We start from the raw sequence: 24,122 nt of genomic DNA on the forward strand, positions 1-24,122 counted from the left end.
TCGTTCGTCTGAGGTTGTATTTACCTATCTTTTAATCCTCTTAAGGAACATTTGATTGTTATGTCTAACCATATAATTCAAAGAGGGTGTACTTTCTTTTTCACAAGACGGTATGTTCTGGAATCTATTACACTGCATAATGTTACTTCCCTCTTTAAGAAGTCAGCTAGCAATTATGTACTGTACTGCCATTCCTTCATAACCAACACCTCAAACTCAACAGATCATCCTCCATTGAAATATTGTTTATGACTCTCACAGGCAGCAGAGAGCCGGTGGGAATACTATGCATGCTTACCAACCACTAGTACTATGTCTTAAGAGAAAATGCGAACATCCTCTGACTGGTCACAACTGCAGGAAATTGATTAATGTAAGTAAACCTTTTCCTACAAGCAGTCACTCTTTTATGCTTAGCAATTCCTAGCGATAGTTATTATTTATTGATTTATATAGTGTGCATATTCTACAGAGCCAATATAACAAGTAGCGTATCACATAACAATGTTGATTTACAGAAATAAAATGAAGAAAATAAGGTACACCAGGTTTTTGACCAAAGCTCCATATTTTTAGGGGACCTGTAGGTAATAAATAGCATCCATTCCTGTCTTTACCAGTTTCAGTTTTTTCAGCCCTTTAATGGTTTTGATATTTTGCAGGAGATTGGTGGATAAGAAATTGCAGAGGGAATTAGGATATAAATCTTGCTTTAAACACACAAGAATGCATAGACTACACATACACTAGAAGCAAGAGGTGAGGGAGTACTTTAGAGTTAACATAATTGGAACATAAACATGATAGCTCTGGAGACCTTGAGGTTCCTCAGATAGAATTAGTTGCCAAGGACCCTGTCATACAACAATTCTTCTATTAACCCATGCACAGCATCTTACGTTGTTCTCCTGAAGTCTTTTTGCAGTGTTGGATATTCTGGCATCTTTCGGATATCTTCCCAGTCCTTATCTAAAATAAAAAAAGAAAATTATTAGAAATGAATACTACAAACGGACTCAAAAATGAAAATAACTGAATAAAGACAAAAATAAAAAATAGTTTTACCATTCATGTTTGCCTGGATGTCCTGCACAAGAAGTGCCCAAGTCAGGGATTAAGGAAGGTGTCCTCAAGGATGGCATGGGGAATAAAGGAATGATATGGTAGCCCTGGCACTGTCATGGGTACTAGGAATTTAAATGCATAGTAAGGATGCATAATTACACTATTAGAGAGAGCTTTGACCGCATAAGGGTCAGGGTTATTTTACAAAGTTTTCCAAAAACAACCACTAACTCATTTAGCGTACTCCCACAAATTAAATTTTTATCAGGACAAGTAAGCCTTTAGTTTGGAAAAGAAAAAAAAGAATTCATGTTTTCACCCATAAAACCTATACATAGGAAGTGCAAGTAAAAATAAAAACAATACAGAATGTATTTTGCCTGGTATTTTCCTCTATTTTGGTTGTTACAAGGCTAAACATGAATGACGCACATCACTGCTCCCAAACTAGATTTTTTTTAAAGATGTGATACACTGGGAAATGGGCTCCACTATGCAGCTAGAGAAAGTAGAAATGATAACCAAAAGTATATATTTTTTGACAGTATACAACAGAGAGAATTTTACTAGATGCATTTTAACACTTCTTTAACCATTATAGTGCTAATATGTGCCAAACTTTGCAGTAAAGTTTATTTCCCAGGGTATGTGAGGCAGAGAATAAACTGATTTGTATTCAGCAACACCACCCCAAGTACAGCAATATGCATAGGTAGGGCATGTTTTTTGGATATTGCAGTTTTGTAAGCGACAAGTTTAGGCCACTGATAGTAATAAGGCAGTAATAATAATATAATAAATATAATAAAAATACTAATTTTGTATTAATTTTTTTGAGTATTTTTTTAACCAGCAAGTGTCTGTTTTAATGATCAGATCACTCCTATTGGTCAGGAGTGATCAGATCATCATCAGCCCACTCTTTACTATAGCAGAGCCTTAACTGACTGACCTGAAGTTAAGCCTCAATGTAGGAAAGATCAGAGGCTCGGAGGGCTGTGCCCCCGCGATCACCACGATAGCGGCAGCATGGGAGCATTTTTTTTACAAAGATGTACCAGGTATGTCATTGGTCCTCTGGGGACATTTTCTGATGACGAACCTGATACGTCTTCTGTCGTGAATCATCTGAAGCTGGTTAGTGGACCTGGCAGGGTCTCTTTTCTGGTGGTTCAAAATCTCAATATGACGTTTAACCCCTTCAATCCCCTATGGACGTACCGGTACGTCCAGCCCTTCTTACAGCGTCAGAGACATTTGACAGCCTGGACTCCCCACTGACGTGAAAGCCGGAAAGCTGTTACATTTTAAACTGCCCAATCGCGCATTCCCTTCCGGGTTGCATCACTGCTGATGTAACCCGGAAGTTCATCGGAGGACAGGATACAAAAATAAACACCTTATAGTATGTTCCCTGTTGCCAGGAAAGTATAGAAAATATATATAAATTAGGTATTTCTGAAATCAGGACACCTGAATTGATAAACTTAGAAGGAATTTTCCATCACTTTACCTAATTTTGTGAGGATTCAGAGGGAAAATCTGAAGGTGTTTTTTTCTAATTTTCGCTACTTTTTACTAAATTTCTCATTCTAAATTTTCAGCTAATCATCCAACTATGGTGTCAAAAGAAAGCTCTATCTCCTTGAAAAACAACATATAGTTTACCAAAAACCCCTGGTATTGAAGGGGTTAACTTAAATATAAACAGCTATATACATGAGGTAATATATATTAACACATAGATTATTTATTTATCGGCATCATATCCACAGGGCTGTACAATACCAGCTGCTCTTTAATGACCTGTTCATTAATGAAATGATGTGCAAAAGACAAAAGGTCAGCTACTCATACTTGAAGAACGGAATGTTCACTTAAAGCAGTGAAAAGGGTGTTTTTATTAATAGCAATTACAATAAATATACAGGGATATAATTGTTTATAAGGATAGTATTAGTTATAGCCTGATGATGAAATGAGAAAGCAGACTGCCATTTTGGAGTCAAAAAGTAATTTTTTAAATTTTGAGGCACAGTTAAAAATAGCTTGAATGTTTTGTGTGTGTGTGTGGGTTACTGCATCACATAAGAATTCCACTTACAAAAACAAATGTCAAGGAGGACCCTGCTCATACAAGCTTACAGTTTAGAAGTCACTCCAGTTATTGTTTTAGAAAAGTTTGGTAAACGTCATTGCTATGTTGTTGGAGGATGCCTTTGCACAATCAAAGGAAGAATTATTGTTTTCCCATACAATTACTGTATTCAGATCCAACTAATATTATTTGTAACTCTGGGTATGAGTAAGCAAAATACGCATTCTTTATAAATTGTGCCATGCAATAGGTAAAAACCAGCTACCTGCAGGAAATCCCATTACACTGAATATGCGATCCAGCTGGTCATGGTGAAACGGGTTGCTTGTTTTAATATCTTCTTGGCGACAATGAAAAATGGGTTCAGAAGTCAACAGTTCAGCAAAAATGCAGCCAATCGCCCAAATATCTGTTGAGCAAAAAAGATGAATCATGTAGCATTTGGAAGAGTATATATATTCTCTCTCCAACACTGCTAAACAATGAGAGGGAAAGCAGCAACCATCACCAAAAAAAAGTTTAGTTTAGGGACACAAGCAATTACATACTGTATATTATATGTTACCAACTAAAAAAAATAAGGTGGACAAATGTTAGAAAGGCGACACATGAGTAGTTAACCGCAATTTCTAGCTTTTCATTATAAGACCTTCTTTTTTACAAAGGGAAAAAAGTTATTAAAAAGTCGTTTACAGCTATTATCTGATTAGTAATTGTTATTGTCACCTTCCATCCTATAATGTGATGTAATTATGTATATTATTTGTTGTTTGGCTATCTCTACTGTTTGGCTATCTCTACACATTCAACTGTTAAATGAATATCATGAAAAATCTGAGAAGAGGATGCAACCTCAGTCATCGACCCAGGCTCCAAAGATCCTTAGCTAGGACTCTGTCCCATGTCATAATGGAAAATAAATGTTCTGAATTTTCACAAGACTCCTGGAATGCACAATTTGGGTCAGACAAGAACTGCACACCCTGGGCTTATCGCATCCTTTATATGCAATGATTTAAAATGACAAACACATAAGTGGGTTTCTGCAGTCACTAAACTATAGGAAGGAAATGCACTTTTGTCACCTGAATGTGAGCCATGCATTCCAAGAATTATATCTTACATTGGTAGAAATATTTATGAACTGTTAACCAAACAGAGACGTGTGTATAAATAAACATAACCTTGAGGTGCACTACAACTCAAAAAGTTGCAAATGCTACTTTTTGAAGACAATGCACTTTTAGTTCAACTGGCAACCAGTGTATTTTACTAGCAGGCCAATACAATTTAACCTAAAACCCACATTTTTGGTTTTATAATATGCAACAATTTTCCACATCAGCATCAATTTCAAAAACAAAGGAGTTCTCCTTTTGTAAAAATGGCCAATGGCTTTTTGAATACGTCTCCATGTGAGTAAAAGTAGGTCCCTGGCAATTAAGAAATGCTTACTAAACCTATTACAACACACACTGAACTATACTGTATGTTTTGTGTTTCATTGTTTTTTAGAAATATATTTTACTAGGTATTGCCTGTGCTTGCATTTTAACTTACAAAGCACGAAAGTGTTTTAGAGTCGATCTCTGTTAAGACAGCAAATAAATAAACACAAATATAACTAGATAAATGATGGAAGGATTGTTTTTAGACATGTTTATATTGGCATAAGTGCATTTTTTGCTGGATATAGTCAATACATAATTAACTTTAATTGCTTCTGATTACAGTTAGAACACCTAATTGAAACACGCTGGCGTTCTAAATATAGTTAATAAAGCAGAGATAAACTGTTGTTGATGTATGTTTAGAATAAAATAGTAACTAACCTTTTAATGGTTATGAAGCATTGTAATCACATATGTATTAAGCAAGCTGCACCTGATTAAACTCCACATTCCTCTGATAAAAGTTAAACACATGCTCATCACTCAGGAATGGCATTGTCTGGCCAAAACCCCTTTTCATAGCACTTAGGACTCTTTGAACTGTCACATGCAAGAATGTCCACCACCAGTAAGTGGTACAGCTGCTATCTAGCACTGGGCTAGTTCTTCTGTGTTGTGTTAATAGCGAATGGTACAAGATAATTGTGCTACTAATGCCTAAACATACTTTTGATGATGCCTTCAATGGCAGGAATGTGGAATATTTGTTTTTGAATCACATTAATTCTGCACTGTCTCATTAATACTAAGGACCATACAAGAGAAAAAGCATAATCCAGTTAACCATCCTTTTGGGGTAAATATATTTGTAATACTTTTCATTATGGTTATAACAACTCGGAAAACAAAAGGTAATACAAGGCAGCATTTTCTGATGATTTTGTCTACTCTAACAGGCCACATACAAGTTCTAAGTGCTGGCGATTTCACACATGGTGCCTAAAATAGAAATGTCCATTTAAAAACAAAATAACTAGATGATCCCTTTAACCAGTAATCCACATAAAAATGTATACTCCAGAACTGTACTAAATGTAACTCTAACCCACATGTGTTTATGTGTCCCTTGTTAAAAAGGCCATCTGGTCACCTCAATGAAAGTGATATAGAAAGATGTGATGCTACTTTGCACGACCACTTGCCATCAGGAAAAACATATAACAATGTGTTAGGAATGCGAAGAATATAGTATTGCCAAAAGGGAAACAGCTGTGCAATGCTCAATAATGGGCTATCGCTAAAGCTTTTGTGTCTTATGGCTATCAAACCAAACAAACAATCATCAGTTAAAACTACGTTCCACTACACACACACCACCTGCTCTAATAAAAACAAGTTAATCCATGCTTGGCAGTAAATGCTGCTGGTTTTTAAGTTAACGGCGCGCATATTTTCCTGATGCTCAATGTGATATTTCCTGTTGTTCCCAATCATTCACGCTACTAAATAACACTATATTGGCTTATCATGATAAACTGCTTTACCCATGATCAATAAGAAGGATTAACTACAAAAAAGAAAAAAATCAGTAGCAGCAATACCAATATTAACCCTTTCAGTGATGGGACACATTTTTCCCCTGGAAGGCATAGTCTATTGCAGGGGTGTCCAACCTGAGGCCCTCCAGCTGCTGCAGGACTACATCTCCAATACTCCTCAGCCAGCCCCTTAGCTGAAAGAGCATTATGGGAGATGTAGTCCTGCAGCAGCCAGAGGGCCGTAGGTTGGACACCCCTGGTATATTGTAAGAGGTTTGTTAGTGTTACATTTAGGTGACAACCTTATTGACAGTTTACAATTTAACTGGGGAAATCTACATTTAGGACAAGTTAAGCTATTCATAGGTATTCATTTTTGTCACATTATTTCCCCATAAGTTTGAAACCAAATAGTAAAAGTAATTAAAACTAAATCACAGAAAACAGTTTTTTAAGCAATCTCTAAAGTGAGATTATGTAGGAGATACGTAGCCGGCCTCCTGAGCCCACTTCACCTGCTACATACCTCCTACATAGTTGGCTTTCAAGTGGTTGAAGGTGCTGTTCTTCCTACCCTCATGAAAATAACACTTTTGTAACCAAATGTAACAGCAGAAATATTTTCCATATCCATAATTTTTTAATCATGGAAATCATTCAGAAAAATAATCACTGATAGGTTGTTACCTAAGAGCAGGGGAAGATTGGCACCATCTGACCCATGGGCCAGGTACAGCCAAGTGACCCCATTACCCTAATGCCCCCCGTAAATAACATATGCACAGGCACACATAATAACACAAACATTCTCACACTCATGCTAACACATAGAGTCGTGTGAAGAAGAAAGATGTGTGTTAACACAATGCCAAGGAGGCAATCTTAGAGAAGCAATTGTTGATGCACATCAATCTGTAAAGGGTTATAGGACCATTTTCAAACAAGTTAAAGTCCATCATTCTACAGTGAGAGAGATTATTCAAATGTGGAAAATATTTAAGACGGTTGCCAATCGTTCCAGCAAATTAACATCAAGGTCAGACCATGCAATGCTCAGAGAAATTGCAAAAAGCCCATAAGTTTCATCTCAGACAGTTCATGACAGTACAATTAGAAAGAGACTGAACAAGTATAATTTGATTGTAAGGGTTGCCAAGAGAAAGCCTCTTCTCTCGAAAAAAAGGGCAGCACAAATTAACCTTGCAGTCATTGAGTCAACCATAAACTCCTCTTTATACCAAAACATCCTAGAGTCAAATGTGAGGCCATCTGTAAAACAGCTAAAGCTTGACTGAAATTGGGACACGCAAAAGGACAATGATCCCAAGGACACCAGCAAATCTACAACAGAATGGCTGAATCAAGGTGTTGCTGTTGCCCAGTCAAAGTACAGACTTCAACCCAATTAAAAAAGCTGTGGCGGGACCTTTAGAGAGATGTGCATAAACAAACACCCACAAACCTCAATGAACTGAAGCAACGTTGTAAAGAAGAACAAATTCCTCCACAATGATGTGAGAGACTGATTTAGTCATACAGAAAATGATTACTTCAAGTTATTGCTGCTAAAGATAGTTCTACAAGCTATTGAATCATAAGGTGTACTTAGTTTTTCAAATATGGTTTCTCCATTTTGGCTTTATTTTTGTTGAATAAATCATGACACTGTGTAATATGTCATGAGCTATTGTTCATTTTATTGTTGCATTTACCTAATTTTTTGACCTGCTAACAAAACAATCTGGAAACAATTTTTTTATGTTTCCACTAAAAAAATCAATGGGAGGATTGGAGAGAAAGAAGTCAAAGTGTACACTTACCTATGGCCTTAGTATAATGTCGTGCTCCAAGCAACAACTCTGGTGCTCTGTACCAGAAGGTGACTACCACTGGGTCCAAATCTGCTAGTGGCTTCAGTGGGGAGTTGAAGAGTCTGGCAAAACCCATATCAGCTGAAGAAAAGAACACACAGAAAAAAGGAAAATAACACATAATATCAGACATCATTTTAGAGGACGATGCCTTTCTTCTACTGCATTTATGCATAACTTGTGCCTTGTTATAAATGTGTAGTATATCCTATTGTACACCATTATAGCTATTTTACACATGATATACCATTCATGAAAATATTATTTGATCATAGTTAAAAGTAACTGCTCACAAGATTATCTAGTAAATGTTTTAGATGCTGTATAGATTGGAATCACGGATCCAATACCTAAACAAATTGCACTATTTTAGGTTCTGAAAGAGACAAGAACATTTTAAAGTGACTCTGTCACCTAAATTAACTAGATATCATTCAGTAGAGCATAAATTATACCCACTGAATATTTTAAACACACCATGTAGTGGTTTTTAGGATATCTGTGATATATAATATCACTTATATGTCCAGTTTCTACTTCCTAGAGGAAGATACAGTATATCCCAGCATGCGTCTGTTTCTTGACTGGTGCAGAAAACAGGAAAAATGTAAAAAAAACTCACTAAATATTTTTGTGAGGCTCTGGACACCTTTTCCATTTTTATGGCGTGTTAAAGAAAATACACACAGTATTTATTCTTTAACCAGATTGCTGTCATTCATTATCAACTGATGGCTTTCAGCGGTTCTACCACTAATGAATTTACAACTGGACATTATCCATTAGATAACAAATAATTATTACAGGGAAAAAAAGTTATTTCTAAGTACGTTGTACTTAATTCTGGGTAAAAATGAAGCATTTAGTTACAGTGATATAATCAGTCATGCAATAGTGCTTTAGGTATAATTCTGAGATGTTCCAAGGCTGTTCAAAGGCAGAGCTTTAGAGTTAAATAATTTACTAATCTCACACTACCATGTAAACAGCTAACTCTGTAAATAGCCCCTTTCTCTTTCCAAAAATCTCCATGCTTTGGTAATATCCATTTCAGATGTGTAAACCTGCATTGCAATTGTTTAATGAACGTTTTCACCAAGAAAAGACCTCTGAGGTCCTGAAAGCATTAGTAACCCTAAGGTCTGATGATTCCATCTGAAGAAAAGACCTTTGATGTCCAAAAATGGTATGCAGTTCTATATCTTTCTCTGTTGCCCAATAAAAGCAGATAATGATTAAATGGATATAAATTGCTTTTAGTTATAAATGTCAATAATATTTTTGAATGATTATTGTAAATACCTAAGTACCTCATATACATAGAAGCAATATTCATTGAATTTCCCATGTGTCCCAGAACAATATAACAGTAAACGTAAATAAACATCCATCCCATTTAAGCTACCTATTTTAGTGCTTCAATTGAAAATGTTAAGATTCCACTAATTTTATGGTACTAGGGTAATAGGCTATGATTTAATCTCAAATCACGTGTATTATGGAGACTTTCTTTTCTTTTCTTTTTTTTTACCTATCTTGACTCTTCCTCTCTCATGGCCTTCCCCCATTACCAGGATGTTTGCTGGTTTCTGCAAAACATAAAATTAACTTTAATTAAACTTCTTTATATCCCTTGTTTACATTGTCTTTGTTTTGGAACTAGATGGTAGTATTTTCATTAGGTTTACAACATATTTTAGTAACTTTTTAATTCCTTTATTTAGCAGGAAATGCACAGGAGGCAGAGAAATACAATATGTCAATAATACCTCTCTTCATTATAGACATTACATTAAATTACCAGAATAGTAGTGATGGAACACACACAGGTGACAACGAGAACCCCTATTCAACAAATTCCCTATGAATCAAATTCACTTAAAAAACATGTCCTGGTGTATAAGCCTCGGTGGACCCTACAGTTTTGAATTTGAATAATAAGCTCAACAAGGCGAGGTGTATTGGATATGTTATAATGGAACTTTATATCCATCAAAATACCCCATATTGGAAGTGGTCTAACAGTATGTTTACTGGTAACCTATAGCTCCTACCCAGTGGATCCATCAGTGACATTATCAAATACAAAAACATTTCATTCCTGGAAATCTTCAAATTGGTAAGCACAAACACAGGTAGTATATGTATGGTATAGTCAATTAAGCCCTCTTTATTATAAAATTATCGGAGCAGAGTTTTTTTCCGACTTGGGCACCTTGTATGCCACCATAATTTTCTGTTTGTCTGGCGCAACTTGCAGTATTCCTTTGCCTTCACCCTTCCTCATTCCCCATTTCCCTTCCCGTATTATAATAAATTTAGTATGAACAACACTAAGAAAAGGGGAAAGAAACACAAGTGTGTTTTACCTAAAATATTAGAGTGTTCTGTGAGGCCTGATCAAAGTGGATGGTAAGTCATAAATGTCACAAATACCATAAATTGGTGATTGGTGTTCTAGGCTAATTAGGCCTTCAAGAGTTGACCCCAGCTGATTCACCAAAGCTCCATTCAGCAGCACATTTGTAACCTGCCACAGGGTTTCCCAGAGTTGGCTATGGAACTTTTTGAATGTAAAAGGAGATAATGAGATGGGATTTCTCTCAAATATATTAGAATAAATAAATAAGGATACATACTGGGCCTTAATGAAATCAAATTATATTGCCATATGCACAGTGTTCATAGTTCCTAGTTCCTCAGGAGGTGGGGTGCATATCTTTGTGTCCTCATGCACCTTGGAGGACCTGTGCATCCAAAGTCCATGTCCATGTATTTTACCAGCAGATGACCTATAATGTATGTTAAAATGATTTTGTCATACATGTGTCCCATTGTTAATGTCATTATTTTCTTGGTACACATACTTCTGAAAGAATCAAGTTGACCCTGTTAACTGATGAGCCGCTGATGAACCCTGATGCCCCAACACAGTTAGCGTGTAAGGCACGTGCCGTCCGAGGTCCGGGACGTACCTCCCGGGGTAGACCGTGTCTGCTCGCGGCAGGTGCCCGGTCCCTGTCGCCGGCTTGGGTGGCGTCCACGCAGGGAGCCGGGGAACACGTCGGCGACGCGGTCCAGGTCCCCATGAAGGGGGCGGCGCTTCGGCACGCCGCCCTAAGTTATTCTCCTCCTGCTAACTGTGTGCAGGAGGGAGGGGGAGGAGTGGGGGTAGAGGCTTCCCCTGGAGGGGCGGCACCTCTGGTGCCGTCTCACAGGAAAGAGGTGGTTGGGGGCGGAACGGAGGGTGTAGATCTAGACGTGATGTCAGACGCCACGTCTGAGATCTCTATAAAACCTCCAAGCTCCCTTATGTCGGCGCTCAGATATTCTGAGACGCTCTGTGCCCTACACAGCGTCCCCAGTACTGTGCTCCTCAACCTATTTGTATCCTGATTGTCCCTATCTGTTGCCTGACCATTGCCTGTGACCTGACTACGCTAATTGATTGCTGCCTGAACCTGATCTCTGCCTGTGACCTGACTACGCTATTGATTGCTGCCTGGACCTGATCTCTGCCTGTGACCTGACTACGTTATTTGTATGCTGCCTCTACCTGATTTATTTAATCGTGCCCTATCTCCACTACTCTGGACTGTTTCTCATACCTCCAGTAGTCCTGCATTCTGGGCTCCTTGTACCCTGCTAATACAGACACTTGCTGGTGTCTGACATAGCGTGAGTATTAAGGCAACAACACAGAGTGCAAAATATTACCTGTATCCAAATTAATATTATTGGTATACAAGACATTAAGGCTCTTACAACTGCATATTGACATTACTAGTAGGAAAAACATCACAAGAGGAATAAGACACAAAAACAATTATGATTATTAATGTTATCAGTATTTGCATTTATAGCTATTATGGAATAGCTGTTTCTAATTAAAACACAGGATGCTTTCTCTTGCTTGAAAAATCCGTCAAGAATAGAGAGCAAAACTTCAACACCTAGGCTGCACGGGGTGGGTTGTCATGGGAACCAAAGCAGCTATTCTCATGAATGAGTTATCATTAAAAACATGTCAGGCAGCTGCAAAATGGGGAAAAAAACTTTCATTTCCAAATTCACTATAACCTCGTGGAGAATAATCGCAGGGTAGGCTGTGCAGTGCGTTCAAGGCCTCCTAGAGCAGCCAGTCGCGCCATTTCAACAGTATGAGAAACAAGTCAATAAATAAAATACAATATCTGAAGTATAATCATTTTAACCCCTAAGGGACAGGAACTTTTTTGCTATTTAAGCATATCTTTGTTCACCCATGATTCCCCTTTTCCATGTTTAGTGTAGCCAGACAAATGATATATTGCCTTTTCAAGGACAGAATGGGCTTTCTCTTTATACCACTTTTATTTGTGTATAGTCTTTCATTTAGGATGAATTAAATGTAAAAATACAGCAACGTTATGTCCCACAAAATCAATGAATACAGTATGTTCAACAACCCCTGAGTTTTATTTTATATAAGGGAGCAAAATGGTCTCTTATATACTACATTATCTTCTATTATTTTTGAGCTGTGGATTGGGGCAAATTTATTTATTTATTTTTTAAAGAAAGTGTTTTAAGGTATATATGTAGTAGGTTCACAAGGTTTTTGGACACTAGTTCTTTTTTTAATGTTGTTTATTATTATTATTTTATTTTAAAACTTTTTTTTTTTTTTAACTTGAGATCCCTCAGGAATCTCTCTTGGAACTGGGTAATACCCCTTATAATGTCATGGTGACATCACTGGAGTCTGTTTAATTATAATTTTTTAATTTTATTTTATATTTTAATATTTTTTAACCATTTTTAAAGTACCGTATTTGCTCGATTATAAGACGACCCTGATTATAAGACGACCCCCCAAAATCAAAATATTAATTTAGGAAAAAAACAAAAAGCCTGAATATAAGACTACCCTATAGGAAAAAAGTTTTACTAGTAAATATTAATTCATGTAAACTAATTTTCATATTTAATAAAAGCTATGATTGAGAAAAATATATTTTTATTTCCTTTTATTTGCCAACCTGCCCCCCCAGTTATGCACATCTGCCCCCAGGCTTGCCACTCTGCCCCCAGTAATGCCTTATACCCCCCTATTTGCCACTCTGCCCCATGATGTGCCTTTTAACCCTCTATATGCCACTCTGCCTCCAGAAATGTCTTATACCCTCCTATATGCCACTGTGCCCCATGATATGCCTTTTAACCCCCTATATGCCCCTCTTCCCCATGATATGCCTATCATGGGGCTGAGTGGCATTTAGGGGGTTAAAATGCATTTCTGGAGATATATATATATATATACTGCTAACAGCAATCACACTCCTATCAAGCCAAGGCAGCCAGTACATGCTGGAACCTGGGGGTGTTAGAAGTGTGATTACAGCCTCCCTATGCCATGCTACCACCCCCACCCCCCTTACACATCCATGCTATCACACACACACACACTCATTCACAAACATTTAAATACTCATTCATTCCATTAATCACACATACACACACACGCTCAAACCCCCCACTCCCCCACCTGAACTGCAGATCTCCCACTCGCAGACTTCTGCAGGGGCCCGGCTGTGCGAGCAACTTCTCTGGCCCCGCCCCCAGAGGAAGAAGGGGGGAGGTAGAGTTATGCGAGGACTGTGCTAGCTTCCTGTTCTCCTGCTGCTAATAGCAGAGACGCTGCTTGCGACCAAAGCCCGGTAAGCAGCACGGCCCCAGCAGAATGAGGTCTGATTAGAAGACGAACTCGATTATAAGACGAGGGGTATTTTTCAGAGCCTTTGCTCTTATAATCGAGCAAATACAGGTATTTAGATTTTTTTATTATTTTTGAAGAGGGAGAGTTCTCCCTCTTTCACTTTGATCCCCACTGCCGCTAATCATAGATTGGTCAGCAAGCAGGGCTCCATTGCCCTGCATTGCTAATTTGAGTGTGATCAGCCTGCATGGAGAACTCATCAGAGGTTTTAGGGGCGCCTGGAAAGACCATCTGGGAACCTTTATATATATATTTGGGAACATTTTATATTGCTTCTAGCGGGGTCAGGACTGTTGTTAATATTCCACCACCAATTACATTGTGCAATGTCCACAAACACTTACCTTAGCAGTTTTGTATGCAGAAGTACCACAGCTGACTAGCCTCTGGGTACAATGGGGTAATCTCATAGACATATGGCCTCCTTAAAAAAGTTGTTTTAGTGTGCCCCTTATTGCTAGTTTTACGTTAAAATATTGATCTGTGTTATATTTTTATACTTTCGATTGGAGGCAAATTACAAAATAAGACATGACAATATTTTTTTATCATCATATAATCATTTTTTATTTACTGAGTGCTTCAATACAAAGTGGATCTCGTGTTTCAATGTGAATAATCCTGTTTAACATTACAAACAATACCTACAACAGGGGCGTCCAACATGCGGCCCGCGGGACCTCGAGGTGGGACCCGCGTGAGATCTGCAGCCAGGATCACAAGAGCCCTGCAGCTTACTTGTGGGAGGGGCTATTCTCTGCTCCAGTCCTGCCTCCTCTGTGGGGAGAACGAGGGAGGCCGCGCCCCCTGCTGAAGTCTGTGATCGGCATTGAGAGAGCTGTAGTGCAGGTAAGGGGGTGGGGGAGGGTGTTTGAATGAGTATGTCTGATTGAGGGAATGAATCTGTGAATAAATGTGTGTGTTTACAATTGCTGTTTACAATCCCACTCCTATCATGCCAAGTCAGCCAGTACATGCTGAAACCCGGCTAGCTGTCCCCCTTGTGTATTGATGCTGCCAGCAGTATGGGGTCTGCACTTACAGCCACCCTGTACCAGCATGTACTGGCTGACTTGGGATGATAGGAGTGTGATTGCTAACAGCAATCTGCTAACAGCAATCACAGTCCCATCATGCCTAGGTTCCAGGATTTACTGGTTGCCTGGGTATAAAAAGAGTGTGTTTGCTGTTAGCAATCAGACTCCTATCATGCCAAGTCATATTGTTGATTTTTTTTGTCCAATTGTGGTGTGTTACTTTTAATAAAAGTGTGGTTACACACTAAAATTGGACAAAAAATACCGGTACAATGCCCAGCCAACCAGTACATGCTGGAATCTGGGTATGCCTGAGATTGCTGTTAACAATCATAATATATTATTTTTTGTACAATTTTCGTGTGTAACTTACTTTTATTAAAAGTGTGTGGGGGGTCATTTTCAGTTTCGGCTAAGTGAACCCTGAATTTTCGGTTTTGGTCCAGAATTTTCATTTTAGTGCATCGCTAAAATAAATAGAACTATTTTATTTTTACTTATACAGAATCCTGCATTTGTAATCACAAAACTTTCTAGGCCCAGAAATCAGTGAGAGGAAAAGTAAAGGTTTTGCGTCATTTAATTTATTTTAATCTGCATATTTTATTAAAGGCCATATTTTCTCACAGTGAAAAATGAGTGCGGCCCGCGCACGTATACAATTCTGATGAAGTGGCCCACTGCAGAAAAAACTTGGACGCCCCTGACCTACAACATATGCTTGAATATCGCGTTAAATATGTGTTCGGCATTCCACTGTGTTAATATGCTACCTTATCGTTTCTAATAAACAGTTTTTTATACTAACTTTGGACCCTTTAAGTGGTTAGAGATATCTATCTATCTTTTGTAGTAGTGCTTTAGCCAAGGTACATACAACTGAGCATCAACTGGGCACCTCGTGTTACCTACTTAACGGGTATTGGTTTACTTCCCAATTTTTTAGCCCAAGAGAAGCCCCTCAGATGCTTACCATGCTTTTTTAGGACTATAGAACAAGAAGTCATAGCAAGGTGATTTGTGCCTTCTACACACAAAGGCAATTTTAGCTCCACAAATTACCCTTTCGTTAAGTGCATTGGTACAATAAAAATCCTTTAGGAGTAAATAAATTCCAATAGCACATGAAACTGAAGTTCTCTCCTGACAAGCAAGTATTTGAGTGTTTGGAAACAATGATGTAAAAAGCCTACATTTTAGAAGAATACATTTTACCTTCAAGTTTTAAGGATATATATGACATGTACACACGTTGGATATAGAATTAAAGTGCACTTCCTTGTAATCATTCTTTTTGCCATAGTATTATTATTTAAACAATGAAATGGTATCTTTGTTATGAGTTGTGTAGTACAAACCAAATCCCTTACATAGAGCATCAAAGTATGAGAATAGTTTGAAGGGAACAGTCTTCAAACTTCATTCCCGTGGGAACAAATCTCTACAGGCTCCTTGTCTTCCTTAGTTAATTTTTCATTGTTATACCTCACAGACAGATGACTGCACTGTGATATCATGCTACAACTAGCCTAAACTAAGTTATATTTTTATGCATTCAATTATGCCCTCTTCCGTGGAAACACTATGGTATTATATTTTTAGCGAAAAGGCAAAAACAGCCACATATAATGGAAATCTCTGGACCCAGAAAGACACTGTTTTGAATATAATATACAAACATGTATCCTAACAAAATGTCTAGGTCCCAAAACATTAAAGAGCCATCATGAAATTTAATCCTGGGCATGAGGTACTTTTTCATATGGCTACCTCACTGTGTGCGCCAGACCCAACTCTGGTGGTTATTGGCAAAAAGCTCTATTTTGGTTTCATCTGACCAGAGAACCCGATCCCATTTGAAGACCCAGGAATGTCTGGCAAACTGAGGACGGTTGAGTGTGTATTTGGATGAGAGTAGAGGCTTTTTTTTTCTTGAAAACTTTTCAAGTAACTGTAGGTGACATCGGATTGTAGTTGTGGAGACATTCTGACCCCAAGACGCAACCAACTTTTGCAATTCTACAGCTGTGATCCTTTGAGATTTTTTGGCCACTTTAACCATCCTCTTCACAGTGCGTTGAGACAATATAGAGACAAGTCTCCTTCCAGGTTGATTCATAACATTTTCAGTTGACTGGAACTTCTTAATTATTGCCCTAATGGGCATTTTCTTTTTTTTTTTTGCTATTTTCTTATAGCCACTTTTTATTTTGTGAAGCTCAACAACCTTTTGCACATTTCAGCTATATTCCTTGGTCGTACCCATTGTGATGAATTACTAAGGGAATTTAACCTATGTGTTACTTACTATTTATACCCCTTTGAAACAGGAAGTCATAGTTAAACAATTTCCTGTTCCTAGTCCCAGGTGTACTAAAAAATGTAAAATATCAATAAGAATGTATTTCAAATATATTTTCTCATATGAATTCATAGGAGTGCCAATAATTGTGCCACACATATATTTCACATGATTCTTTGCTCATATTTACCAAGAGAGCCAATATTAGTGGAGGGCACTCTGTATATATATGTCATGTGAAAAAGAAAGTACACCCTCTTTGAATTGTATGGTTTTACATATCAGGACATAACAACAATTGATTATCAGCAAGTGTGACCACCTCTATAAAAGCAGACATTTCAGAAGTTTGCTGATCGGGAGCATCCAGGTGTGTGTTAACACAATGCCAAGGAGGACATCCGCAGTGATCCTAGAGAAGCAATTGTTGTTGCCCATCAATCTGGGAAGGGTAATAAGGCCATTTCCAAACAATTTAAAGTCCATTATTCTACAGTAAGAAAGATTATTAAAAAGTCGAAAACATCCGACGTGCCAATCTTCACAGGAGTAGAAGTCCCAGCAAATGGTCAGACCATGCAATGCTCAGAGAAATTGCAAAAAAAAACAAGAGTTACATCAGGATCAAGTTAGCATGTTAAATGTTAAAGTTCATGACAGTATAATGAGAAAAAAAATGAACAAGTATGGTTTGTTTGGAAGGGTTGCCAAGAGAAAGCTTCTTCTTTCTAAAAAGAAAATGGCAGCACAGCTAGGTTTGCAAAGTTGCATCTAAACAAACCACAAGACTTCTGGAACAATGTTCTTTTGGACAGACGAGACTAAAGTGTATATGTTTGGCCATAATGCACAGTGCCAGATTTGGCAAAACCAAAACATAGCATATCAGCACAAACACCTCATATCAACTGAAAAACACGGTGGTGGAAAGGTGATGAGTTTAGGCTTGTTTTGCCACAAGAACTGGGAACCTTGCAGTCATTGAGTCAAACAAGTACCAAAGTATTTTAGAGTCAAACGTTAGGCCAACACTCAACTTACTTAAGCAACATTGTAAAGAAGAGTGGGCCAAAAATCCTCCACAACAATGTGAGAGACAGAAAACCATTTGTAAAGTTATTGCTGCTAATGGTGGTTCTACAAGCTACTAAATCATGAGATGCATAAATAAATAACACCGTGAAAAATGAAACCAAACCGAAAATACGTGCTCTTATAGTGAACAATAAAATAAAAATGATACTTCCCTGATTTGGACCGCAGCACCCAAATAACACTCTCCTCCAAGTGTTAAAATATGAAACCAACGAAATTTAGATGGGGCGCAGGTACATATAAAGGGAAAAAATAATAATACAATATAGTGTAGATGATTTGTTCAATGTGAAACTAAAGTGATATAATGCACTCACAAATCAAAGAAGTAATTCCAACCCATCAATAGGACTGTATATAATCTTTAATGTTCTTCTTGAGAAAATCTAAAAAACAAACTTCAATGGTGCAGTATTCCAAAGTGAAATGTAGAGAAATGGAAAAAATGCACTCACAATTGTATATGCACTACAAGTGCATATATAGGCGTAGAAAGTCCACCGGAGTGTGGGATATATCGATCTCCAATTGAAAATCAACGCGTTTCACCCGTAGGCTTCTTCAGGAAAATCAATTGAAGAAAAATGTCCGTAAAATTCAATGTAAAATCAGCAGTCCGTAAGTGTTTTCGTCTTCTTCATCTGTTCTTTTATATCCACTTCCGCATATCGCCGTTTGTTGACCTTTCCCCTTTGGTGTCATCGCGTTTTTTCAATGTCGTCATCACGTTTCATTTATATTGTCTGTCTGTCTTCTCATTCATTAATAAAGTTTATGCAGAGCAAAAAACGGAAGGTCATTTCGCCTGTATCCGGGAAGATCTTTAAACTCCATTTATGGGTCGCGAGTGGGCTCGGTCTCAAAAGAATAATGGATATGTTAAAGACGGACTAAAAGAATATATATAACAGGAAGAAACGAAGGCCGAAATGAAAGACAAGCCGGAGAAAGAATGAAGAGAGAACGGAAAGAGAACAAGCGTGCCCGCCCTATATGTTAATTGTGTATGTATTCTATCGTACGATTAAAGTGTATGTAAATAAAGACTGAAAATGTCTTTTACCAAGTTACGTGTCTGTGTGTGCAGTGTATTCATGAATGAGTGTATATCCATTATATCCTTAAATGAATTCGTCATCCTAAAATGATTAAATAATAAACAAGTGATTTTCATTGTTACGTGTCAAGTGAATGTGTATGTGTGGAAGTGTGCAGTGTCTGAATGAATAAATCAGTAATTTTCATTAACTGTATGTGTATATTAATTCAATATCTAAGATAACTTAAAACACCTGAAAAGAGTAAATCCACTCTTATATGATAAAAAAGTTGACTGCCTGTTAGTGTATGTAAAGGGAGTTGGTGTATATAAAGAACAGTGCCAAAATAACACTAAAAGATAATAATAATGACTCTAAAAAATGATATTGGAACTAATATTAAAAGAAGTAATGATATCTATTTTAATGTATAAGACATTAATAGCACTACAAATGATAACTCTAAAAAGTAGTAGTATTAAAACTAACACTACAAGTGGTGATAAAATCCATTTTATAAATACAGAAAAATGGCTATAAATGTCCTAAAATGACATAAATTATATAGATATAAATAAAATATGGTAAAATATTTTGTAAAAATAAAAATAAAAATAAAATTACATATGGATTCAGAATATCTACTGATTACAAAATAAATTAATAAAATTTTTTTAAAATTTTAAAAACTATATTAATCCATAAATGCTAAAATGTCTATTTCCATATTTAACCCCTCTTTTTTGTGCGTTTGGAACTTATATATCCATTCAGTTTCTCGTTTCGCTAGTTGTTCCTTAATATTACCTCCCCGCCAGTGTGGAGTAACTATGTCTATGCCCATAATCTTAAGGCTCTCGAAGGAAAATAATTTACAGCTATTTGCATGTCTGGGCACACTGTGTTTAGGGTTTTTATTCCTAATTCCTCTAATATGTTCCAGTGCCCTTGTTTTAAATTTTCTAGAAGTGCGTCCAATATACTGTATACCACATTTGCATTCTAATAAATAAATCACATTAGTGGTGTCGCAATTGATAAAGTGCTTAACTGTATATTCCTTCCCTGTATTTGTACATCTAAAAGATGTATTTTTTTTCTTTGACAAATGGATTTTATCACCACTTGTAGTGTTAGTTTTAATACTACTACTTTTTAGAGTTATCATTTGTAGTGCTATTAATGTCTTATACATTAAAATAGATATCATTACTTCTTTTAATATTAGTTCCAATATCATTTTTTAGAGTCATTATTATTATCTTTTAGTGTTATTTTGGCACTGTTCTTTATATACACCAACTCCCTTTACATACACTAACAGGCAGTCAACTTTTTTATCATATAAGAGTGGATTTACTCTTTTCAGGTGTTTTAAGTTATCTTAGATATTGAATTAATATACACATACAGTTAATGAAAATTACTGATTTATTCATTCAGACACTGCACACTTCCACACATACACATTCACTTGACACGTAACAATGAAAATCACTTGTTTATTATTTAATCATTTTAGGATGACGAATTCATTTAAGGATATAATGGATATACACTCATTCATGAATACACTGCACACACAGACACGTAACTTGGTGAAAGACATTTTCAGTCTTTATTTACATACACTTTAATCGTACGATAGAATACATACACAATTAACATATAGGGCGGGCACGCTTGTTCTCTTTCCGTTCTCTCTTCATTCTTTCTCCGGCTTGTCTTTCATTTCGGCCTTCGTTTCTTCCTGTTATATATATTCTTTTAGTCCGTCTTTAACATATCCATTATTCTTTTGAGACCGAGCCCACTCGCGACCCATAAATGGAGTTTAAAGATCTTCCCGGATACAGGCGAAATGACCTTCCGTTTTTTGCTCTGCATAAACTTTATTAATGAATGAGAAGACAGACAGACAATATAAATGAAACGTGATGACGACATTGAAAAAACGCGATGACACCAAAGGGGAAAGGTCAACAAACGGCGATATGCGGAAGTGGATATAAAAGAACAGATGAAGAAGACGAAAACACTTACGGACTGCTGATTTTACATTGAATTTTATGGACATTTTTCTTCAATTGATTTTCCTGAAGAAGCCTACGGGTGAAACGCGTTGATTTTCAATTGGAGATCGATATATCCCACACTCCGGTGGACTTTCTACGCCTATATATGCACTTGTAGTGCATATACAATTGTGAGTGCATTTTTTCCATTTCTCTACATTTCACTTTGGAATACTGCACCATTGAAGTTTGTTTTTTAGATTTTCTCAAGAAGAACATTAAAGATTATATACAGTCCTATTGATGGGTTGGAATTACTTCTTTGATTTGTGAGTGCATTATATCACTTTAGTTTCACATTGAACAAATCATCTACACTATATTGTATTATTATTTTTTCCCTTTATATGTACCTGCGCCCCATCTAAATTTCGTTGGTTAAATCATGAGATGCACCTATTCACACATAGCTTCTCCATTTTGGTTTTATTTTATGTTGAATAAATCATGACACGATGTAATATGTCATGTGTTGTTGTTCATCTTAGGTTGCATTAACCTAATTTTTAGACCTGCTTAGGAACAGATGATTGTTATTATGTCCTGTGCACATTGTCCAACATCATACATTAACAGTCATTCTAACATTCTTACACATACATACACACAATCTCTCCCTTTCCCATTAGTTAGACACCTCGCATTACTCTCCTACCCTCTTAACTTGCACATAGCTCTGTCTTCAGTGCAGGTCATAGTCTTCAAGATGACATGCCCTACTGTGGGGTGAATTATCATGCATTACATGTCGGGTGCCTGGGTGTCATGCACCCACCTTAACCCACACATGGTCTAGCTAGCCTCAGCAAGTTAACCCAACTGCCAACTCAGCTCAACTTTATGTAAAGCTAGGTATTGAATGTCTTAATATCATTAAATATAGTGACCACAGAGAGGATTACATACAAGATGGTATCATTATGAAAAATAATAAGTGATTTAAAAGGTACAAACACGGTTTTCTCTTCCTGGACAGCTTGCCTCAAGGTCAAAAAACAGTACACTGGCAATGAAAACCTCTCTGCTTTATATCACACTGGTAAAGGGGATGTAAGTGATTTGAAAAAAAAAAGTTTTATATTTCAAGCAGGTTTGAAGCATGTACACATGTGACAGTTCACAGTCAGACTTGTTTGTTTTGTAGAATGTCCAGACACAGAATGTCTTTGACTCCCTGGAATCTCAAAATCTCCTTTGCTGACACTGGCATTGTCGACTGTCTAGCAGCTATGGATTTACTGGAAACATGTTTCCCTCTTTGGCCATTGGAAATTATGGAATTTATGCATCAGTTAAAAGAAATGTTTTGGGTTAAGCGAATATAAAGACAATTCTTGTTTTTGTGATATTGCATAAAAAGTGAGTGTTTGCACAAATTATATTACTCCGTATCGCCTTTCAACTCTGCAGAACCTCAAGGAACAAAGTACATTTCTCACCATGAAAACAACTTTGGTAAATCATATTACTCACACCATACGCCACTCTTAAGGATATTCCTTATTAATGATTTGCACTCACGTTTCCATCATCTGTGGCTCATAGTTGATGATCCTAGTATGCCACTGACCTCCACTTTCCCGATTTGTTATTGCTAATGTAGAAACAGGATTTAACAAAATACCCACTTTGCCCAAAAGGAAACTGTGCTTTACAACATCATAACAGCCACAAAGACAATAAAACTGCTATTATACAGGCATCTGTTCCTCAGTTGATTAGTGTTGCCAGTTACTGATTATCCAAATACGTTTTATTAAAGTGCCACTAAAACCCTTTATATACTACTGGGATATTTAATACCAACAAAGTATATTAACAGTGCAATAACTCAAAAATAATATAGCATCTAGGAAATTGTGGAGGGGAACAAGATCATTCTGTGCAGATGTTAATGATTCAACCTTTCCTTCCTAGGATACAAGCTCAGGTGATGGAAAATAAAACATGTTTACTCAGTAGTACTGTTATAAATCAATCAGCCAATTCTGATCTGCTCTGTATTAGAACAATAAAAAAGTAAACATATTGTGTCCCATTATGACAATAGGTTAAATCAATACTGTACAACTCATTTATGTAGCTAGCTACATTCCCTCTAATTGAGTTATCCCAGATGTCAGTTGTCTGCACAACTGTGTTGTCTATTGAGACAGTCCTAAATTCAAACACCCTACCTATCCTTCCTGTTTTTGATCCAAAAGGCTGCAAAAAAGCAAAATTTAGCTATTTTTCCAGATTTTGCCAGGGGAAAAAATCTTTGATTTCAAAAGGTGATCAGAATATTGTATCTTCTGTAGGTTCTGCTTTTCTAAATAAAAAATATCCAGACCCCTTTTGAAGGCATCCATTGTATTTGATAGCACCACGTCCTTTGGCAGTGAATTCCATACCTTATTGCCCTTACTATAAAGAATTGCTTCCTTTGTTGTGTACGAAATCTTTGCTCTTCTAGTCTCAGAGGATGACCTCTTGTTCTTTGTACATTTCTTTTAATGAACAGGTCACTGGAGAGCTCTTAATATTGTCCCTGCACTTATTTATACAATGCAGAAATTTGGGTTCTGAGAAGAGGTTATGATCAGCTCATACATCTCCATAAAATGACCTGTCTCAATATACCGTATTTGCTCGATTATAAGACGTGGTTTTTTTCAGAGCAAATGCTCTGAAAAATACCCCTCGTCTTATAATCAGGGTCGTCTTATAATCAGACCTCAAATAGGTCTGACTATGAGACGACTAAGATCCAGATCCCCCGCAGCTGCAGGGGACCTGGATCCTCCTGTCTCCCCCACCCCCCCCGCCCCACTTACCGGTGCTTCTGAGTAGCCGGGGCAGCGTGTAGATGT

The 24,122-nt window shown here is 37.1% G+C and overlaps 1 protein-coding gene across 2 annotated transcripts in view; it reads right to left on the reverse strand.

Moving 5' to 3' along the window:
- LOC149284623 (cyclin-dependent kinase 19-like) overlaps nt 1-24,122 on the reverse strand; it is a 75,121-nt gene that overhangs the window by 18,548 nt on the left and 32,451 nt on the right. The window contains exons 5-8 of one of the 2 annotated variants that reach the window (XM_089496441.1): nt 9,495-9,552; nt 7,913-8,044; nt 3,429-3,572; nt 900-969 (exon numbers count right to left, since the gene is read on the reverse strand). In XM_089496441.1, coding sequence (XP_089352567.1) covers nt 900-969; nt 3,429-3,572; nt 7,913-8,044; nt 9,495-9,552 — 404 coding nt within the window. The remainder of the gene's footprint in view (nt 1-899; nt 970-3,428; nt 3,573-7,912; nt 8,045-9,494; nt 9,553-24,122) is intronic. The other variant, XM_089496442.1, reaches the window with a different exon arrangement.

The sequence above is a fragment of the Sceloporus occidentalis genome, unplaced genomic scaffold, assembly GCF_023333645.1.
Source record: "Sceloporus occidentalis isolate IW3139 unplaced genomic scaffold, rSceOcc1.0.p SCAF_90, whole genome shotgun sequence".
Lineage (NCBI taxonomy): Eukaryota > Metazoa > Chordata > Lepidosauria > Squamata > Phrynosomatidae > Sceloporus > Sceloporus occidentalis.